Genomic DNA, 19,590 nt, shown 5'->3' on the forward strand with positions numbered 1-19,590 from the left:
CAGAAATTTTGACCAGGAGTACCCAAACTTTTGCATGCCACAGTACATAATCCCCATTCTGAATGTTTAACCTGAATCCTACTCACTGCATGCAGTATTCTGTGAATTGTTGCTCTGTAGTCAATGAAGAGAACATAACATCTAAGCTAGATCCATTCAAATGTAAGATGTACTCAAGTCTTCCAAACCTGTCCAGTTCAAGTAGTCAACAAAATCTCATGCCCTCATTATTTTAAAGGCCTCATTCAAACTTGTGTTTGATTGTTGGAAGAACGGCTTTAAAATTTGCAGATGATATTTGGTGGAGATAATAGTGAGGACTATTGCAACAAAACATGAAAACACATTAATAAATTTACAGAATATGCATGTTAATGATAAAATAATTTAAAATAATTATGTGAGATGATGCACTTTAGCAAGCATTTAGGGAGGCCAAATGGGTTGATTGGGGGCGGGGGCAGGGGTGAGGAGGAGGAGAAATCAGAAAACAATGACCTATAGGTCATTTCAATTGGGTACTTGATGGAACGACAACTTTCTATCACTTGTGTCCCAATTAAAATTGAAGGTTTGCACCAGGTGTAAAAGATGGGTGGCACAATATAGTGTCACAATGGCTCCCTGGAATTATGGTAAAACTTCAATAATCTCCCCTTTAATTATTTGGAAATCCCAATGGTCTGGCACCTGGCTCAATGGGTTCTGTTTGCTATGTTCCCTTTACACACACAGTGGCCCCATTTTCCACGCTCCATTTAAGCTCACTAAGTTCACTGGAAAATGTATTACATTACTGTTGTTTAACATCTTAAAGACAAAAGTGAATTAAAAAGTGTGTGGGGTTATTAATAGGAGTAAATGTCCAGTATTCTGGAAAATCTGCCAGTTCGACACCACCAATTTCCTGAAGGCAACAGATTATTGGAGTTTTTCTGTAATATATTAATTGGAAGGAATTATGCATGATTTTATTTTATACATATATATATATATATATATATATATATATATATATATATATATATATATATAGATACACACCCACACCCACACACACACCCCCACCCACACACACACACACACACACACACACATATATATATATATATATATATATATATATATATATATATATATATATGATAAAAGAACTGAAAATTACATGGTAACTGAATTGAAATGAATAAAACACAAGCATGTTACATTGAACTGCAGATGAAGAGATACAGTGCTGTAGAGACAAAACAGAGTTTCATTTCATTTAGCAAGGTTCTAGCTTCATAAACTGCCAAACACCAGCTTTCATTAGCTTTTCAATCTCCAACACCTGAAGAGGCTCCCATTATTCTTCTTTTCAATGTATGCTTGGGGAAAAAATGTCATCAAGCAGTTTCATTTGAGAGTTGGAGTAATGAGCTCCAGCCTTTCAACAGTAGAGGTGCAGTTCCTCCATAAAAATTAAACAACATTAATGAAACTGGAGCTCAGCACCAAAATTGGTTTAGATTAGAATCTTCTGCATTGAGTTGTCAGAGCTGCATGGTCATGTAGGAACCATTGACAGTAGTTATCAGATTTTCTGAAGTCCAGTCCACTTCTAATAATTTCTCAGTTTTTTCTTTGCTCAACACAATGCAATATACTTGGTGCCAATACTTGGTGCAGACACTGCATTTATCTATTTTCTTTTCTAAATGACATGTACTAGACATAGATCTGCAATCCCACTTTCATCTCAGTTCTCAACATTTTGCATTATCCTAAAACTTGTGTCATTTTACTCATGAAGAGCAATTGCAAAATTGACAATCAATGCGATGCTCAGTAAGTTACCTCCATCCAGAATCATAGTCATTAGAAGTAATATTCTGGCTATTAGGATGAAATCAATTTCTTGTGCAAATCTGTTTCCAAATGCATTGATTTAAATGTCTCAACACAGTAGGTTCTTCAAAAGAAATTTTAAAAAGATTAGCTAATTTTTTCAGTTTTCAGCCCTCTTTTGAAATTCTCTGATAACTCTTTCTCTGGTAAGGTCTGTAAACTACTTGGTTCAGGAATAGAAGTCCATGTATGATCTAGATACAATGACAAGAGCTGCAGTATGAAGGACAGTTGACAGCGTTCTATGATGTGATTGCAAAACCAAACTTAAATAAAATCTCTGGCTACCTTTTACATACAGATAAACTCTTTAATCATCAACATCCACAATCATGGAACACCAGCATCTAACTGGCCCAGAAAACCCCTGTCAAGAAATGCATATTTGGAATTCCTACCCAAATAAGTAGAGAATATCAGGCGGAACTGAATTGTGAAATTCTGCAAGGTTCCCATTGACGTACCTCCCATGTAAAGATTGTTGAACAAAAACTTTGCTCTGCATTCCTTCATAAAACAAACCTGTACGTCTAAGCATGTTTAAGTTATAAAGATCACATTAAACAAATATCAAGTTACTCTAAAAATCTTACAGTATAACTGAAATTAATCCATAGGATTGTGACATTCTAAAAATAAAGGCTCCATTAGGATCATTTTCCAGTTATCCACTGTTTGCTTCAATGTTTGACATTAAGATTCTGAAGTGAAAGTTCCTTGGAATTAAAACATTTCAAATGATAGAACATTTTCAACTATACTAGATTCTCTTCAGGAAACACTGAAGTACCAAGCATCAGCTTACTTCTTTCTTTCAACTGGAAAATCCATATTTTAAAAAGAGCAGATTTTTCAGCCTTCCTAACTAAGGAAGGGAACATCCAGCCAATTATGGCAAACATCTTTAGTTCTGTGCATCTTAAATGAAGTTCATGGCACTGTTTTTTTGCAGATGTATTGCAAGTTCTGTTCAACAAATTCTTAGTTATTTAATGTACTTTCAGCTTTCTGAACTGTGGTAGCTTTAAGTTACTCATATTTCCACAAGATTTAACTTTCTGTTTGACTTTGCTAGTTTGTATGGTTAACAAAAATTCCTTGCAATCCAAAGTAGAGTTAATTTGACCACCTGACAATTATTTGTTTCACTTGTTAAGTTACGAAATGTTTATTTCAAATAATAAACCAGCTTTGCAATTATTTTATTGATCTCTATTGGCTATGTGTCACTTTTTGTTTTTAAGAAATTGATTTGTCATTCTATTATGTTCTTTTACTGCTTTACCATTGGGGTCAAGAATAATTTTTGATCCAGACATTTAAAATATTACATATGAACATTTATGTCTAATTAAATGTGATTCAGCACAACTCAACAGTTTAATAGAATGGTTTTAGAATTGGTGATGCATCTACTGTTGAAAATAGTGCTGTGAAAGGTGTCTTTATGTAATATATATATGGAAGCATCTCTACTTACTGTACTTGTTATTTTGAAAGATTTAACTTAACTGCCTTACAGCTAAGACCATCTTGGAATTGACGGAAAAGCCTGGTGTCACCAAGATAGGTGAGCTCTTCCAACAAGCTGGTCTGACCTCCTATTTAGAAAGAAAAGACCCTTTAACTCTTCTTGCTCCTTTGGATGCTGCATTCAAGGGTAAGTGGAATCTGTTTGCATTTTGAAATAAACAAGTTGACTATGGCTTTTAATGTTTAAAACTACAGGCAAGCATAGCTTCAGTGTGATCAGTGTGATTATCCGTCCTATTCTTAGTGCTAGTAATCCATGTGCATAGTATAATGTTTTTGTGCACTGTGCAAAGGAATTTAATCAAAATCAAATCTTCAAACACAATTGGATATTTAGTATGTGGTTCTTAAAAGGCAGCAAATTGATTACAAAGTTCTCCCTGCATCTGGACTGTCTACACATTGAATGTGTGAGTGAGTATAGGAGGAGAGCACCAGGGGTATGAGTTACCTGAAATTGGATAATACAATGTTCATACTATTGGGTTGTAAGATACCCAAGCAGAATATGAAATGGTGTTCTTCCAGTTTGTGTTTGGTCTCTATGTTGTATTGGTGAATGCCAAGGTCAGAGAGGGTGTGGGAGCGGGAAGAAGAGTTCAAATGGTATGCAACCAGAAGCTAACCACCTTCCCCCACCCCCGTCCAGCTAAAAGAACTCGATCCTTCTATTTACTCAGTCTAGGCCCCTCATAATTTTATACACGTCAATGAAGTCTCTGTCACACCCATTAAACAGTACCCACTGCTTCCTTCCACTGGGCAAATTTTGGATCCAATTTGACATTCTCCCTTGTATCCCAAGGATTCTTATTTTTTGGTAAGTGTGTCATGTGAGACTTTCTTGAAAGCTTGCAGCAATTATTTTAGATTACGTCAGAGGGTGGGGTGTATGGGTGCAGAGACTTCCCTGCCCACAAAACTACACAAGGAAATTTTGACTTGCAGCTAAGCCACACTCCAGCTTAGTTTGTCATCAGACCTGCTAAAATCAGTGTTTTGAATTCACCTGACATACTGAAACATTCAAAAACAATTGAAAATTAATGGAACTATGAAAATATAACATTTATTTAAAAAGCTGATCAAAACATGAAAACAGGAATTATAAATATTTCACATTTGTTATGTGAAAATTATTGTCTTTGTAATGGGGAAATTAGATATTTAGGAATGTGATTAAAATTATTAACTCATGATTTTCTCTTTAATGACATGATTAATCACAATTAATCTTTTAAAATCATTTAAGAGTCTTTAGTTTTCATAATTTGGTAATTTTAATTGCTGATTCAATTTTTAGAATTAATCCTTGTGTACATCATTCAGAATGAATCATGTGTTTCCAAGCTACTCAAAGCTTCATCCCTCCCCATCTCTGTACTCTTTTCAAGACCTTCAACACTCTGAGGTATCTGCTGCCCCCGCTCATCCTGACCTATTGAGCACCTCTGTGTTTTAATTGTTCCACCACTGGCAACTGGCACTGTGCCTTCAGCTGCCAGAGCCCTGAGCCTAGAATTCCCTCCCTCAGTGTCTTTGTCTTGCATTCTCTCTTTCCTCTTCTGAAGTATATCACTTTGACCAACCTTTTGATCATGTGCAATAATATCTTCCTATATACAGAATTTTTTGGGGTGGTGGTGGGGGGGGGGGGAGTGCTGTGGATTGAGAAGGCTGATGTAGAAGTCATGTTTTCCCTTTGCTGGGGTATATAGTACCAGAGATCACAGTCTCAAGAAAAGGAGTCAGCCAATCAGCAATCAATCAATCAGCCAGTCAATGTCATCCCTTCATGTAGAAAGTAATTAAACTTTGCAATTCTCTGCCCAGAAGGGCTGAGAAGGCGCAGTTTCCAAGTATATACAAGTCAGAAGTTGATCAATTTTTGGATGTTAAGAGATATTGGATTTGCACATGAGTGGCACTGAGGTGAAAGATCAGCTATGATCTTTATCAATGGGGGAGAAGATATGAGGGGCCAAATTGCCCACTCCTGCCTCTATTTCCTATATTCTTATGTGACTCAGTTTTGATTTTGTTTGACAAGTATTTTGAACTCTTTTGGGATGTTAAATGTGTTTTGCAAATCATCACATTGTTGATTATTTTTAAAATAAATTTGCATATATCCGATATTGAGAGTTTTAGGTATTAATGGTAATCTCATGTGCCAAGTAATTATTTATTAGTCAAAAATATCATGCCTTGTGGAATAAAACCAGCCATCTTGAGATCAGTCTGGTAGGCTGTTTAAAAATTGTTCAAGTTAATTTGACCAAGATATCAAAGTTCACAATGAGGCACATTTTATATTTTTCAATTTGCAGTGCAAATAATGCTGCCACAGAATGGTTAGCAGTTCCAGGTTTGCAAATCTTTTATGCAAGTTACTTAACAAGATTTCCAATGATTCTGCATTGAGGTGGAAGATGCCAACTAAGGGGTTATATGCCAATTTGTTTTCGGTCTAGGGTCTGATTCCAGTTCAGGCTGGATTTACAGTGGGGTCAAAAATAACATTTGGCAGAGAAGAGACATTTAGCTGCCAGTAACTGACCTGACATCATTTGTTATTATCCCATTTATGCTAGACATTCACAACTAAAATTGAGCCAACTGTAGATGCACTCTAACGGGAAGCAGGAACACAGTTGTGGTATGATGTAGAAGAAGAGCGACTCATATTTCGCCTGGGTGGGCTACAACTTAATGACACGAACATTGAATTCTCCAGTTTCAGGTTACTGCTCCCCCCCGTCCCTTTCTTTCCACTTCTGATCTACCAAGGTCCTCTCATACACCTCTTTCTTTCCCAATAAAACGCAGGCCCCTATCACGCAGTTCCTTTCCCTTCCCCTACCTTCTCCACCTGACCATCAGCCACTCACTCCCACTGGGTCCCTTAACCCCTCCCCCCACTGTTCCCATTTGTCCATCTTCCCTTCCTTATTTGGTTCCACTCTTTGCCTTCTTTTCTTATCAGATTCCATATTCTGCAGCCCTTTGTTGTTTCCATGTATCACCTCCTAGCCTCTATTGCTACTTCCACCCTTCCCCTCCCCATCTGACTCCATCTGCCAATCAACCCTTCCTCACCTGGATCCACCTATTGATTGCCAGCTCTTGCTTCACCCCTCCCCCTCATCTCTTTATACTGGCTATCTCCCCTCTACTTTTTTTAGTTCAGATGAAGGGTCTCGACCCGAAATATTGACTGTCTTATTTCCCTCCATAGATGTTCCCTGCCCCATTGAGTTCCTTCAGCAACTTGTTTTTGCTTTGAATAGATACCCAATTTGACAATTGGTATGTCAGAAGGCATAAAGATCAAAAGTCCTCTTGTGTAACTAAGATAATCTAGTGACTAGAAGATTTTATTTTTAACACTGGGGTACAATTACTGAATGAGGCATTGCCTTTTCTCATTTTAATATTAGTTACAAGGTAAAAAAATACCAAATACACTTTGATTTGTATGCAATGGGCATAATTCAAGAAAGATTTTTTGGGATCTTTACTGTGTAGCCTTGTTTCAGTAACTGCTGGTTTTATTACACAGCAGTTTTGCTGTCTCTGTCTATTGGGGAATCCATTTGCACTGCCTTTAACAGCCTGGCACTTTGAACTTCAACAGAAATCCATTCTTTGTAGCTCCTAGTGTCTGAAATCCCCAATGGTCCTATCCATTTGGAAAAGGTGTTCAATGCTGCAAGGTAATGCAACAGTTGCTGATTAGTTGCATAGTGTAGGACAAATGTTTCCCCCATGTCTATTCTGTTTACAACAGGCCAGGATTGAACTACCCCCAGCTGTACAAGAGTCTGACCCAGAAATTGGATAAATGATGAAAAAAAAGTTCCTGATTCTGTGGTGATCTACCTTGAGTTTAAGAGAATGCAGTAACTTTAACTTTAATGTAATGGCTGACACATTGATACCCTTACTCTCCCTCCCCCGCCCCCCCCCCAGTGTAATGAACTGAGCCTCAAACTCATTACCATTTCAGGGGTAAATCTGATGAGTTATGATTTCTGGTAATTGACCTGGTCACTCTTTCTAACTGCCATCTCGCTTGCTGATCAATGCATCAACATCTTCTGATGACAGACTAGGTTACCTCCTGCTGACTGCATTTTCTTTGTATGTCAATGTGAAAATGCCATTCGATTAACTACCCAATCCTTTCACTCAGTGGCATTTAGATGGAAATAGCTCTGGGTTTGTCTGCGTTTTTTACGAGCTGTTTAATAGATTTCATCTCATCAGGGTCCTGAGCAACATCATTTCCTAAGACTTTGGACATGAATCCAGAGTTTTTGGAGCTGAGGTTGTTACTGTCTTATGAATTTCAGAATCTTGTAGACAGTCAAAACCACAGGGGCCCAGAAAAGGAAAGAGATGCCTAATTTCAGCATACTGTATATACATCAGCCCCTATTGCCTCTTCCCTTCTCAAAGCTTGTACATTTTTTGTTTCAAAAATAAAGTTTTTTCATAAAAATATACAAGAAATACAAAACAGTACATGGCTTTAATTACATTCATAGTGCTGTCCAATCTATACATTCATAGTGTTGTCAAGTCTATGCACATGTAATGTCATCAAGTTAATACATTTGATGTACAAAGCATCAGTGCTGCTCATGTGGCCTCTTTGAACAATGCACCTTTCAAGTGTCTGAGGGGCTTTTACGGCAGGGCCTTAGATTGCAGTTCTTCCCCACAAAACTTTTGTGTTGGTTGCACCAAGCTTCAGTGTGTCCCTTAGCACATGCTCATGCATCTTGGGATGTGCAAGAGACATCTTGTTCACTTAGGACATCTCATTAGCACTGGAAGATCAATGAGCTTTGGGCAGACAAAAGTGTGTCGTCTTCTTTGCAAAGACCTTTTTGCAAGTGTGCACTTCACAAAAAAGTGGACCCTCAAGGGCAGTGTGCACTGGCAGTGAGACTCCAACTGCACAGGAAGGCTTTGACAGAAAGAGCCCCTCCAACCACCAGTCAAGCAAGATCTTGGTGCTTGTTGGTGAATTCTGGTATTCTCATGGTTTTGACAGGCTGCTCAGGAAACATCCCACAGGACCCATTATGTCCTATTCCCACAGGGCCTGCAGGACAGTCTGTGACTGATAGATTTGTAGTCAAAGGTGTTTTTCCACAGAAACTTTGACAGGCAGGTAGTGCAGCAAGATCCAACTGAATGGAACATTGCACAGTAACAAGGCCAGGTCCATCATTTGCAAAACCAGGGACAAGTAGAACCTCAGCACGTAGTGACACTTGGTCTTTGTGCACTTTGATTTTACACCCAGCTTGATGCAGCCACTTACAAAGATGGCTATGTCTGCAGCACGTACAGTGATACTGAGGGCAGTCTGCACCTGTTAACCAGGTTCTTGCCCATTTTTGTTGGATCTTGACTGTTGGCTCCAGCCAGTTTTTGCTGCTTGCCCCAGCTCTCCGTACCAGATCCTGAGCACCTTCTGGTAGTTCGAGTTCCTGGTGAAGAGAATAGAGGATTAGTCGGGCTGGTTACATAGAACAGTGCAGCACAGGAACAGGGCCTTTGGCCCATGGTCTCTGCGCCGAACATGAGGCCAATTTAAAGTAATTCCATCTGCCTGCAGATGGTCTGTGTCCCTCCATTCTCTGCCTGTCCGTGTGCCTGTCTAAATGCCTCTTAACTATTGCTTCAGATCTGCTTCCACCACTTTCCCTGGCAGCATGTTCCAGGCAACTGCCACTCTCTGTGTAAAAAAATACTTTGCCTTGTAAATCCTCTTTAAAGTTTCTCCTTCCCACCTTAAAGCTTTGCCCTTTAGTATTTGACATTTCCACCCTGGGAAAAAGACTCCAACTATCTACCCTATCTAAGCCTCTCATAATTTTATATACTACAGTCTGGTTGCCCCTTAGCCTCCGACGCTCCAGAGAAAACAATCCAAGTTTGTCCAACCTCTCCTTATAGCTAATACTCTCTAATCTAGGCAATCATCCTAGTAAACCTTTTCTGCACCCTCTCCAAAGTCTCAACATCACTCCTGTAAGGCAGCGACCAGAATTGTACATAGTACTCCAAATGTGGCCTAACTAAAGTTTTATACAGCTGCAACATGACTTCCCAACTTTTATACTCAGCAGCCTGACCTGTGAAGGCAAAGATATCATGTGCCTTTTTTTACCACTCTATCTACTTGTGTTGCCACTTTCAGAGAGCTATGAACTTGCACCCCAAGATCCCTCTACTCATCAATATTCCTATGGGTCCTGCTATGTACTGTTTACTTTCCTCTTACGTTTACCTCCCAAAGTGCAACACGTCACACTTATAAAGATTGAACTGCATCTGCCATTTCTCTGCCCATATTTCCAACTGATCTATATCCTGCTGAATCCTTTGACAATCATCCTCACTATCCACAAGTCCACCAATTTTTGTGTCATCTTCAAATTTAGTAATCAGACCACCTAAGTTTTTATCCAATTCATATCATAAACAACAGAGGTCCTGGCACTGATCCTTGTGGAACACCACTGGTCACGGACCTCCAGTCAGTATAGCACTCCTCCACCACTCTCCTTTGTCTTCTACGGCCAAGCCAATTTTGAGTCTAATCTACCAAGTCTCCATGGATCCCATGTGCCTTAATCTACTAGATCAACCTACCATTAGACACCTTGTCTAAAGCTCTCCTGAAGTCCATGTTTACAACATCCACTGCCCTACCCCCATTAATAATTTTTGTCACCTCCTCAAAAACCTTAATCAAATTTGTAAGACATGACCTCACTTGTACAAAACCATTCTGACTATTCCTAATAAGTCTATGCTTTTCCAGATGCAAGTAGATCCTATCTGTAAGAATCTTCTCCATTAATTTCCCTACCACTGATGTAAGGCTCACAGCCTATAATTTACTGTCTTGTTCCTATTGCTCTTCTTAAACAGAGGAACAACACTGGGTATTCTCCAGTCCTCTGAGACCTCTCCTGTGACTATAGAGGATACAAAGATCTCTGTAAAGGCTCAAGCAATCTTCTCTCCAGTTGCCAAAGAGCATGGCCTCCCTCTTCCTGTGGTTGATTCTGATCCCTGTCGCTAGCTCAGACTGATTGCAGATGCTAATCAATTTGCGGATTGACGTGGATCTGAGCAGAAGACAGTAACATGTATGACACACGTGCCATTTTTATCATGATTGACATTTCTACACACTGTATGGCAGCCCTGCCCTGTTAATGGAGGTGCATTTCGTCATGCTCTTCCTGCAGATATGGCTAGAACAGGGACAAAAACAGATTCTCAAATGGATTTAGCACAGAAAATTGTCTAAGTGAAATCTTTCATCAAAAGTTTTCTGCTGTGTTTTATAATAGATAAATCGCTAGTTGTTAATGAAGATTTGAGGAATCTTCTGCTGGACCACATTGTGAAAGAGCAGCTCTCTTCTAAATATCTGTACCATGGGCAGACACTTGATACCTTGAGTGGCAAGAAACTCAGAGTCTTTGTTTATCGTAATGTATGTATTTGTTTTTCTTTCCAGTTTTTATTTTCATTACTGTGGGGAAATAAAGACTCGTATTTACAGAGGACATTTCATGATCTCATGATGGCCTAAAGTACTTTAGTACAAACAACACACTTTTGAAATGCAGTCATTATTTTAATACAGGTATCATGGCAGCCAATCACAGCACACAACAAGCTCTCACAATCAGCATTGGAATAATGATCAGAGGATCAGTGTTAGTGACTTTGATTAAAGGATGAATGTTGGCCAAGGTATTAGAAAAAATCTCCCTGCTTTTCTTCCTAACAGAGCCCTTCTACATCCAAGCAGCAGAGCAGACAAAGCCTTATTTTAACCCTTCTTCCAAAATCTTCTGCCTCAGTAATAGTGCTAATTACAGCTAAAGGTCAAATGTTGGTGGTAGTTATATCAAGGACAGATGTCTGACACATTAAGGGATGATAATGAGCCCAAGAATTTCCTGTAAATGACAGAAACAATTTGAAACTGAAAATAAAATGTAACCCACTTTATTGGAATTTTGAATTAATGAAATACAGACGCAATTGTGGTGTGACACAAGTGTCATGTTTTTTTTATCATGATTGACATTTATATACACTCAGGAGTATATAAATTATCAAATCACATATTTCTGAACTAGATGAGAATTCAGACCAACATCTGAAATTTGGAAGCAGTTATACATAAATCAATGCATTGATAACATTTCAAATCCTGCTGAAGGATTGCACTCATGAAGTCTTGTCATCCCAACAGTTTCCCACTGATTGGGCCATGAGTGAATGTTGTCTAGGTCTCACTGCATGCAGGCATGGCCGCTTCACTCTGTGAAGAGTTGTGGAAGAAAGTGAGTATTGTAAAACTATGCCCACATTTGACCATATCCTGAGGAACTCCAGAATGGTTGTCTGAGGGTTGAGATGGCTTGTCTTGATCAAGATATGACTCCCGCCTAAGGAGAATTTTTCCATAGGTTGGAGTCATTGGCTGAATGTCAGTCAATGAATATGTGGGAAGTTGCCTTCATACCGTACAAGTGCTAGTTGCTGCCCCCTCCACTGAAAGGGAGTCTAATTTCCTACCACTGACATTACCATCACCAAATCCACCACTAATCAACATCCTAGGATCACCATTGGTCAGAAATTTCAATAAGCCATATAAAAATTGACTACAAAGGCAAATCAGACATTAGGTATCCTGCAAGGAATGACTTTTGTGGCTTTTTACTCTGGAACACTTTTCTACCATCTCCAAGTCAGGAGCATAACGGAACATTCTCCATTTGTTTCAATGGATGCAGTTCCAGCAAAGCTCAAGAAGCTGGACATATCCAAGTACATTAGCCCACCATGTTACTGCACACTCCATCACCCTGAATGTTTGCCAGCCCACCACCAGTGCAATGTGGCTGCAATTGTTGCCAACTATAAAATGAACCACACTTGTCAGCAACCTTCGACCCACAATCTGCTCCATTAACCAGACATGTGGAAATGCTATTTCTTGCAGGTTCCCCTCCAAGTCACACACCATCCTGACTTATAGGTTATTGATCATTCATTATCACTGAGTTTAACTCCTGAAATTCCCCACAAGCAGCAACTGTTGGAGAACTAAAGCAAGACTGCTGTTGTTCAAGAAGACAGTTCAACACTACCACTCCAAGGGCAATTAGTGATGGGCAATAAATTCTGCTGTTGCCAGTGCTGCCTACACCATATAAATGAATATAAAAATCTTCTTTCCAGTGCTTATAGCCACTTGTAAATTTAATCACCAGTATACATTTACATAGCCATTGAATGGGTGACTACAAATGAAATTATTTAAGTTAATATTTAGAATACCATTCAGGCTTTTTTTCGCCAATGTGAAGACAATTATCTTTGGTCTTTGGTGCTGAATAGATGCTAGAGTTTGAGTTGTCTGTGTTACCCCCATTCCCACACTCAGTTCTATTGAAGTCACCTGATTAGTGCTGGTGATCAGAGTTTCTTCTCCAAAAACTTGTAACAGTACGAAGTTAATTAAAATTTTACCATGTCTTTGGGTATATTGCAAGAAAATGTCTTCTGACCTGAGATATTCTTGGTTCTGTTTAAGGCATTATGCATTGAAAACATATGTATCGCTGCACATGACAGAAGAGGGAGATATGGTTCTATGCTGATAATGGACAACATACTGACTCCTCCAGTAGGCACAATCATGGACATTCTGAAAGCTGATGATCGCTTCAGGTATACAGTTATATAAAATGGAATTGTTGACATGTGACTAAGAATCAGAAACTTGAACTACTTCTGAAGTGTAAAATAATGAATAAGAATATGATAAGGGGTTAAGGTGCCTTGCAGTGATGCAAGAGGAAATACTGCTGATGCCAAAAGTCTGAAATAAATACAGAAAATGTCAGTAATCAGTCTTGGTCAGTCATAGAACGCTGTTGATGGATATCTGGCAATCAGTCACTTGCACAATCTCTCAGTAGAAGTAATATATAGAACTGAGAAGTACTGAGGTTATCAGAGGGAAAGAAAAGACTTAAAATTTTAACATCTCAGGTTTCATTAATAATTTTTTTCATTATTGCAGCATGTTGGTGGGAGCCATCCAGACAGCAGGACTCACTGAAACTCTCAACAGGCCTGGCACATTCACTGTCTTTGCACCAACCAATGACGCTATCCTAGCTCTACCCAGCAGGGACCAGAACCGGGTGATGGGTAAAAACTAGAGCACAGCCACGATGTCACTTTTAAATATTGTAGGAGACTATCTAACTCTGTTAAACTAACAGATGATGATCTGCTGGAAATAATGGAAACCTACAACCTGCTGTCTATAGGACAAGTTAACACAGATCCAAATTTTCTGAAGAAATTGCTTTTAAACTTCTGCTTCACAAATCTCTCACAGGATTCAGTAGCTTGTGTATGTGTAGTCGCTCTACCCAAACTTTTCCTCCAGATTCAATAGCTTGTGTGTGGCTTGTGGTCTCTCTGCCTGGCATTTATGACTGGGTTCAGTAGTTTGTGTGGTGTAGTCCCAATGCTCAGCATTTACCACCAGTAGCTTGTGTGATATAAACCCTCTGCCGAAAATTAGTCTCTTCTCTTTTAGCCTTTCTTCCTTCCATCTAAACCCTTTTTGAATTAAGGAGGATAACTTCTGTGAGCCAACATTGCACTGTTGATTTTTTTGTGGATGTTTTTTTCTCAGTTTCAAAGTGATGGCCCTTTGTTGAGCAAGGCTGTGGCTTTCACTCACAGTTTTTGCCTAATGATCCTAATTTAAATGTGGATTATTATTTCTGCTTGATTTGGTGATTGGCTTAATCATATGAAGTTATACCAGTGCCTCAGTGTCTTATGTGTGTGGTTATTTATTGTACTGTTGACCACAGTAAATTCTTTATCTACTGATACCAGTTCTCCCAGACAGCTAAAATATCAGTCCTTGATAGTCAATGATATTGCAACAGATAAGTATTTCTGCACTGCCTACAGGCTATCATCACTGACCACAAATTCAATGGAATCAGCCACATATTACTGTCATAGACCAGATCAAAGGACAATAGATCCCTTCCTGACTCCATAAGCCTTCCTCCCGTCAATGAGACACAGATGAGAAATGGTTTCCACTTGCTTGCAACAATATTTAAATAGTTCCCCTTCATTCAAGATAAGAAAAATCCATATGATCGGCACTTCACCTACTTGCCTAAACACCCATCGCACCCAAGGTCTGCTCGGGTATGAAACTCCACACACCCATGGACCTTTCTGTGATATCTGAGCCAACTCAAACCCAGCCCTAACACATGGTCAGGCTCAGGTTGGTTAAGCAGGCTTTACTTGCAAGTACTGGCTTCTTCTAGTTAATAAACACAAACTGCCCCCTCCATAGTGCCATTAAAGTTACTTCTCAAAGGTCCCGGAGTTCCATTTGTATTGGATTCACTGGAACACCTTACCATCTATGGTTCTGCAGTGATCTCATTGAAATAGATTAATTTACTGTACTGAATCAGACTCTGCTTTGGATTCACTGCACTGATCCAGGCTTTGAGCCAGAATCACTGCACTGATCCGGGTTCATTACATCAGATTAATTGCACTGAACCAGGCTCTGCAGTGGATTCACTGCACTGATCTAGGATCTACACCGGATTCATTACATTGATCTAGACTCCAGGTGCCTAGTGCATGGCACGGTGTCACCAGAAGAACCCATGACTCTCAGTGTATAAAATGGATGGCTTCTCCAAGCCAATGTCAGTCAGTGCCCTGTCTTGGCAGTATAATTTGGCATTTCAGACTATCAGCAGATTATCAAAATGACCTTTGCCATCAAATGTAGCCATGTAATCTGAATTTGCACCAATGCATAACACCAGACAACATTATGTATTTCAACATCATGAAATACACAAAGCTGTTTTTAATTAATTTCAAACTCTGTAGAATCTAAACATACAGGTATTCCTGTATTCAGAACACATGGATTTACACTGGAGAATCAATCGCAATCTTAATTCAAGCAAACTTTTAAGTTGTTTTACAATATGTAGAAACAGATGAGCAGCCACATAATTTGAAGTTATAATTCTTCTCAACTAATCTAGTAGTAATAAAGATAAAAGAGAGAAAAAAAGTACTTGCTGAAAATGTGAAATAAAAAGAGAAAATGCTGGAGATATTTAGCAAGTCAGGCAGTGTATGTGAAGAAGAGAAACTCTTACTGACCTGCTGGGTATCTCCAGCATTTTCTCTTTTTATATTGTTCAGATAAATATGTTTCATTGAGAAAATGTAGTTGTTAAAACCTTCAAAACATTTAATTTTGCTGAAGTTTTGGTTTCTTTACCTCTTCTCCTTTCTCTTCAGTTGATCCCACTTTGTGGAAGTATCATATCAGTGAACAAATCTTGGTTAGTGGAGGTGTTGCCAGCCAGATTGTGTTGTTGAAATCCCTACATGGTGCCACCTTGGAAGTAGGAACAGTGAGTACATGGTTTTACCACTGAATTCTTCCATTGTTTCACTTTGGTTAACACACTGAGTAAGTGGGATTACTATGTGTTCTCTTTCAGAAAAATCTCGTCATCAATGTAAATAAAGTTCCAGTTATAGATTCTGATATAATGGCAACCAATGGTGTCATCCATGCTATTGACAAGGTCTTGCAACCTTCTGGTAAGCAGCAGAATACATATAAAGGACAGCAAATTGTGTTATGCAACGACATCACTGGTTCTGTGAATTACAGTGAATAACAAACTTCAACTAAAACCAAGGCAAAATACCATGGATACTGGAAATCTGAAATCAAAACAGAAAATACTAGAAATACTCCCCAGGCCAGACAGCATCTGTGTAACAATAAAGAGTGAAAATATTTTAGGTCATTGATCATTAGGACACTTTCCAGCTAATAGCTTCTAGTTGTAAAGAAGATACAACTTTACAACTTAAAGATCAGGGTCCATTAATCTTGATCAGCTGGGTAAGTGGGCTGAGGAATGGCAAATGGAGTTTAATTCAGGTACCTGTGAGGGGTTGCACTTGAGAAGACAAATCACAGTAGAACTTTCACAGTGAACGGCAGAGCCCTGGGAGTGCTGTAGAACTTGGGAGTACAAGGACATGGTTTGCTGAAGGTGGCCTCAAAGGTAGAAAGGGTGGTGAGGAAGGTTTTGGGATGCTGACCTTCATCAGTCAGGACATTGAGTATAGAAGTTGAGATGTTATGGTGCAGTTATATAAGACGTTGGTGAGGCCGATTTGGAATATTGTGTTCAGTTTTGGTCATCCTGCTATAGGAAAGATATCATTAAGCTGTAAAGAGTGCAGAGGAGATTTATGAGGATGTTGCTGGGACTCAAGGGACTGAGTTAATGGAGAGAGGTTGAACAGGTTGGGAGTGTAGGAGAATGAGGTGTAATGTTATAGAGGTGTATAAAATCATGACAGGCATAGATAGGGTGAATGCACTCAGTCTTTTTTCCAGGGTGGGGGAATCAAGAACTAGAGGACATAGGTTTAAGGTGAGAAGGGGAGATTTAATGGGAACCTGAGGGGCAACTTTTTCATCAAAAGGGTGATTCGTTTATGGAATGAGCTGCCAGAGGAAGTGATTGAGGCAGATACATTAACAACATTTAAAAGGCACATGGATAGGAAAGGTTTAGAGGGATATGGGCCAAATGTGGACAAATGGGACCAACTTAGAGATAAGGTACTTGGTCGTCATGGACTAGTTGGGCCAAAGAGCCTCTTTCCATGCTGTATGACTCTAAGATAACTGGCACCAAGGAGAGGTTCTTGATGTTTTATCTAAAAAAATATAAAATGTAACCATAGAGTTAATGGGTGCAAATGTTTGGATTTAATTTGAAATTACAAAAGTGCACTTTTAGTTTAGAGTTGGTACATAATCTGTTGTTTTTTGGCTCATGGTTTAACTCAGGGAATTCACTGTTATACACTGACACTGGCTCTTAATGGAATATTATGTTTCATTTACAAGCTGTGAGACAATCATCAGAAAGTCGAAATGGCATGGAGATCAGCAGTGAAGATATCCTGCGTTTCGGAGTCCGGCCTGCCAGGGTATGATTCAGTTAAAATTGTTTACTAACAAAACTATAAAAAAATATGACTTTTGTCAATACATTACAGAAGTATTATCAAATGACATGGCTAGTTTAATTATAGCAACTACTCCAGTGCAGAGGCTGAGGAAGCAAAGGCAGAGGGTGTTTAGTAAGAAACGTTTTCTGGGTCTTGAGTAGGGTGCACTCTTAACCAAATAGTCACCTCAGATTGTCAGGTCACAGCATAAATCCACATAAAAGACAGCAACCTCATCCTTGCAGGATTGCTTCTTATGGGTGCTTGACGATATCCTGCTGATCATGGTTTGTAAGTTTCTCACATATTTGAGAATAGGTAAATGAGTTGGTAGGAGAGCTTTTCCAATAATGTATGTATAATGAAGAGACATTCAAAAGGTGGAGAAAATGTCAATATAAGGGGTGAAAAGAGTTGGCCTTTGACAGTGATCAAGCCACAAGTGATGGATCCATCATCCTTTGAGAATGATCGTTATTTTCAAGGACATTCTTCAGGAAAATCAAAATCTTAACTTTTTTTGTGTTGCAGGTTGCTAGCCCTAGGATTCAGAAAGGTATGTTAAGCATTCTGGAATATTTATGATTTTAAATTTTATGACATCAAATCTCACTGTATATTTTTATTATATATTGTTGAGTGTATTGCAAGTTAAAATGTATTTATCTTTAATTTTCCAGTTACAACAGGTGCTATTCTGAAGAAAAGCAAGTAGTAAGACTTGAAAAGCAGCCAGTAAAATTATCCAAACTCTTTCAGAAACATTGACTTCTGAGGCACAATCTTTCTCTTGAATGTTTATATGCCATAGTATTTCAATGCCTCATCATGATTACATATTGCTTGCTTGTTTGTACATTTTTATTGCATTGTTACTTTTTATACATCACTTGTGATTGCATTTTGGTTTATTAATGAGGTGGAGTCTTGTTTAAAACTACAGTCAACCTAAAAAGGGACTTAGATAAACTTAAACACCAAAAGTTTAATATCTCCATGCACTTGCATATGTACACGTAAGTGCATAAGTGTGTAACTGCTGTGCATGTGCATGCACATTGTTCATATCTGTATTTTGCTTCAGAGTGTGTGTGTTTATATGTGTATGTGTCAGTGTGTGTTTATGTGTTAGCAAATACTTTTACTTTACTAGATACATGTCATTCAGCAGAATGTTTCTGTGGATATGTCTTGGTTTCCAAAATGTTGTTTGAATATAAGCCAACATTTATCTGCAAGGAACGATTTTCTGCAGTATCACATAATATTGTTTCTTTTTAACTTTTATGTTTGTATTTTCTATGATACATGTGCTGGTTGTGTTTATGGACTTTAATGTTTCATATCAGTATTAAGATATTTGCATGTCACAAGCTGCAGTTTGGTTTTATGCTGTTTCACTTACGCTTTGGTAAGGTTAACTATATATATTTCCAAATATGTTGGAAAATCATTTTAAAATATGTATTTATCTTTAAAATGTCTTCTGTAATATGTTCTTAAAATGCTATTTCTTTGAGGCAATTTGCAACTATCATAAACATACTTTTTTTTTACGAAATCTGAATCTTTATTAATTGGGGATCTGCAGTCTTATGATATTGACACCATATTTATTGGGTTGCCTGATTTCTTGAATGATCCTTTGTAAACTAACAGGGATATTTTGCACTGTTTTGGATGTATGGAAGATCTTGTGGCAATGGTATTTTTACTAGTGCCGTAAACTCTTTGAATTCATCATTTGAGATCTTAAACAAACTCAATACCCTTTACACAACATGAATCTAAATGGAAGACAGCTGCTTAGGATATCATTCAGTTTATAAATAGAGTTCATTGTTGTGCAATTTACCTGTATTAGAATATTTAGAAATTATTTTAGGCTCTGCAGCAGAGCTTTGATTGAACCAAGTGTGATCCCTTGGGTCTGTAACTCCACTTTTCTCATTCTCTGAGCAGATGTATTGAAGAGTGGTTTAAATC

The 19,590-nt window shown here is 38.5% G+C and overlaps 1 protein-coding gene across 1 annotated transcript in view; it reads left to right on the forward strand.

The window, feature by feature from the left end:
• Window positions 1–19,162, forward strand: part of tgfbi (transforming growth factor, beta-induced) — a 62,000-nt gene extending 42,838 nt beyond the window's left edge. Inside the window, exons 9-17 of the mRNA XM_052013971.1 lie at window positions 3,410–3,547; window positions 10,803–10,948; window positions 13,070–13,206; window positions 13,562–13,692; window positions 15,859–15,974; window positions 16,065–16,167; window positions 17,501–17,583; window positions 18,136–18,160; window positions 18,285–19,162. Coding sequence (XP_051869931.1) covers window positions 3,410–3,547; window positions 10,803–10,948; window positions 13,070–13,206; window positions 13,562–13,692; window positions 15,859–15,974; window positions 16,065–16,167; window positions 17,501–17,583; window positions 18,136–18,160; window positions 18,285–18,319 — 914 coding nt within the window. The 3' untranslated portion in view covers window positions 18,320–19,162. The remainder of the gene's footprint in view (window positions 1–3,409; window positions 3,548–10,802; window positions 10,949–13,069; window positions 13,207–13,561; window positions 13,693–15,858; window positions 15,975–16,064; window positions 16,168–17,500; window positions 17,584–18,135; window positions 18,161–18,284) is intronic.
• Window positions 19,163–19,590: the final 428 nt, after the last annotated feature.

The sequence above is a fragment of the Pristis pectinata genome, chromosome 4 (assembly GCF_009764475.1).
Source record: "Pristis pectinata isolate sPriPec2 chromosome 4, sPriPec2.1.pri, whole genome shotgun sequence".
Lineage (NCBI taxonomy): Eukaryota > Metazoa > Chordata > Chondrichthyes > Rhinopristiformes > Pristidae > Pristis > Pristis pectinata.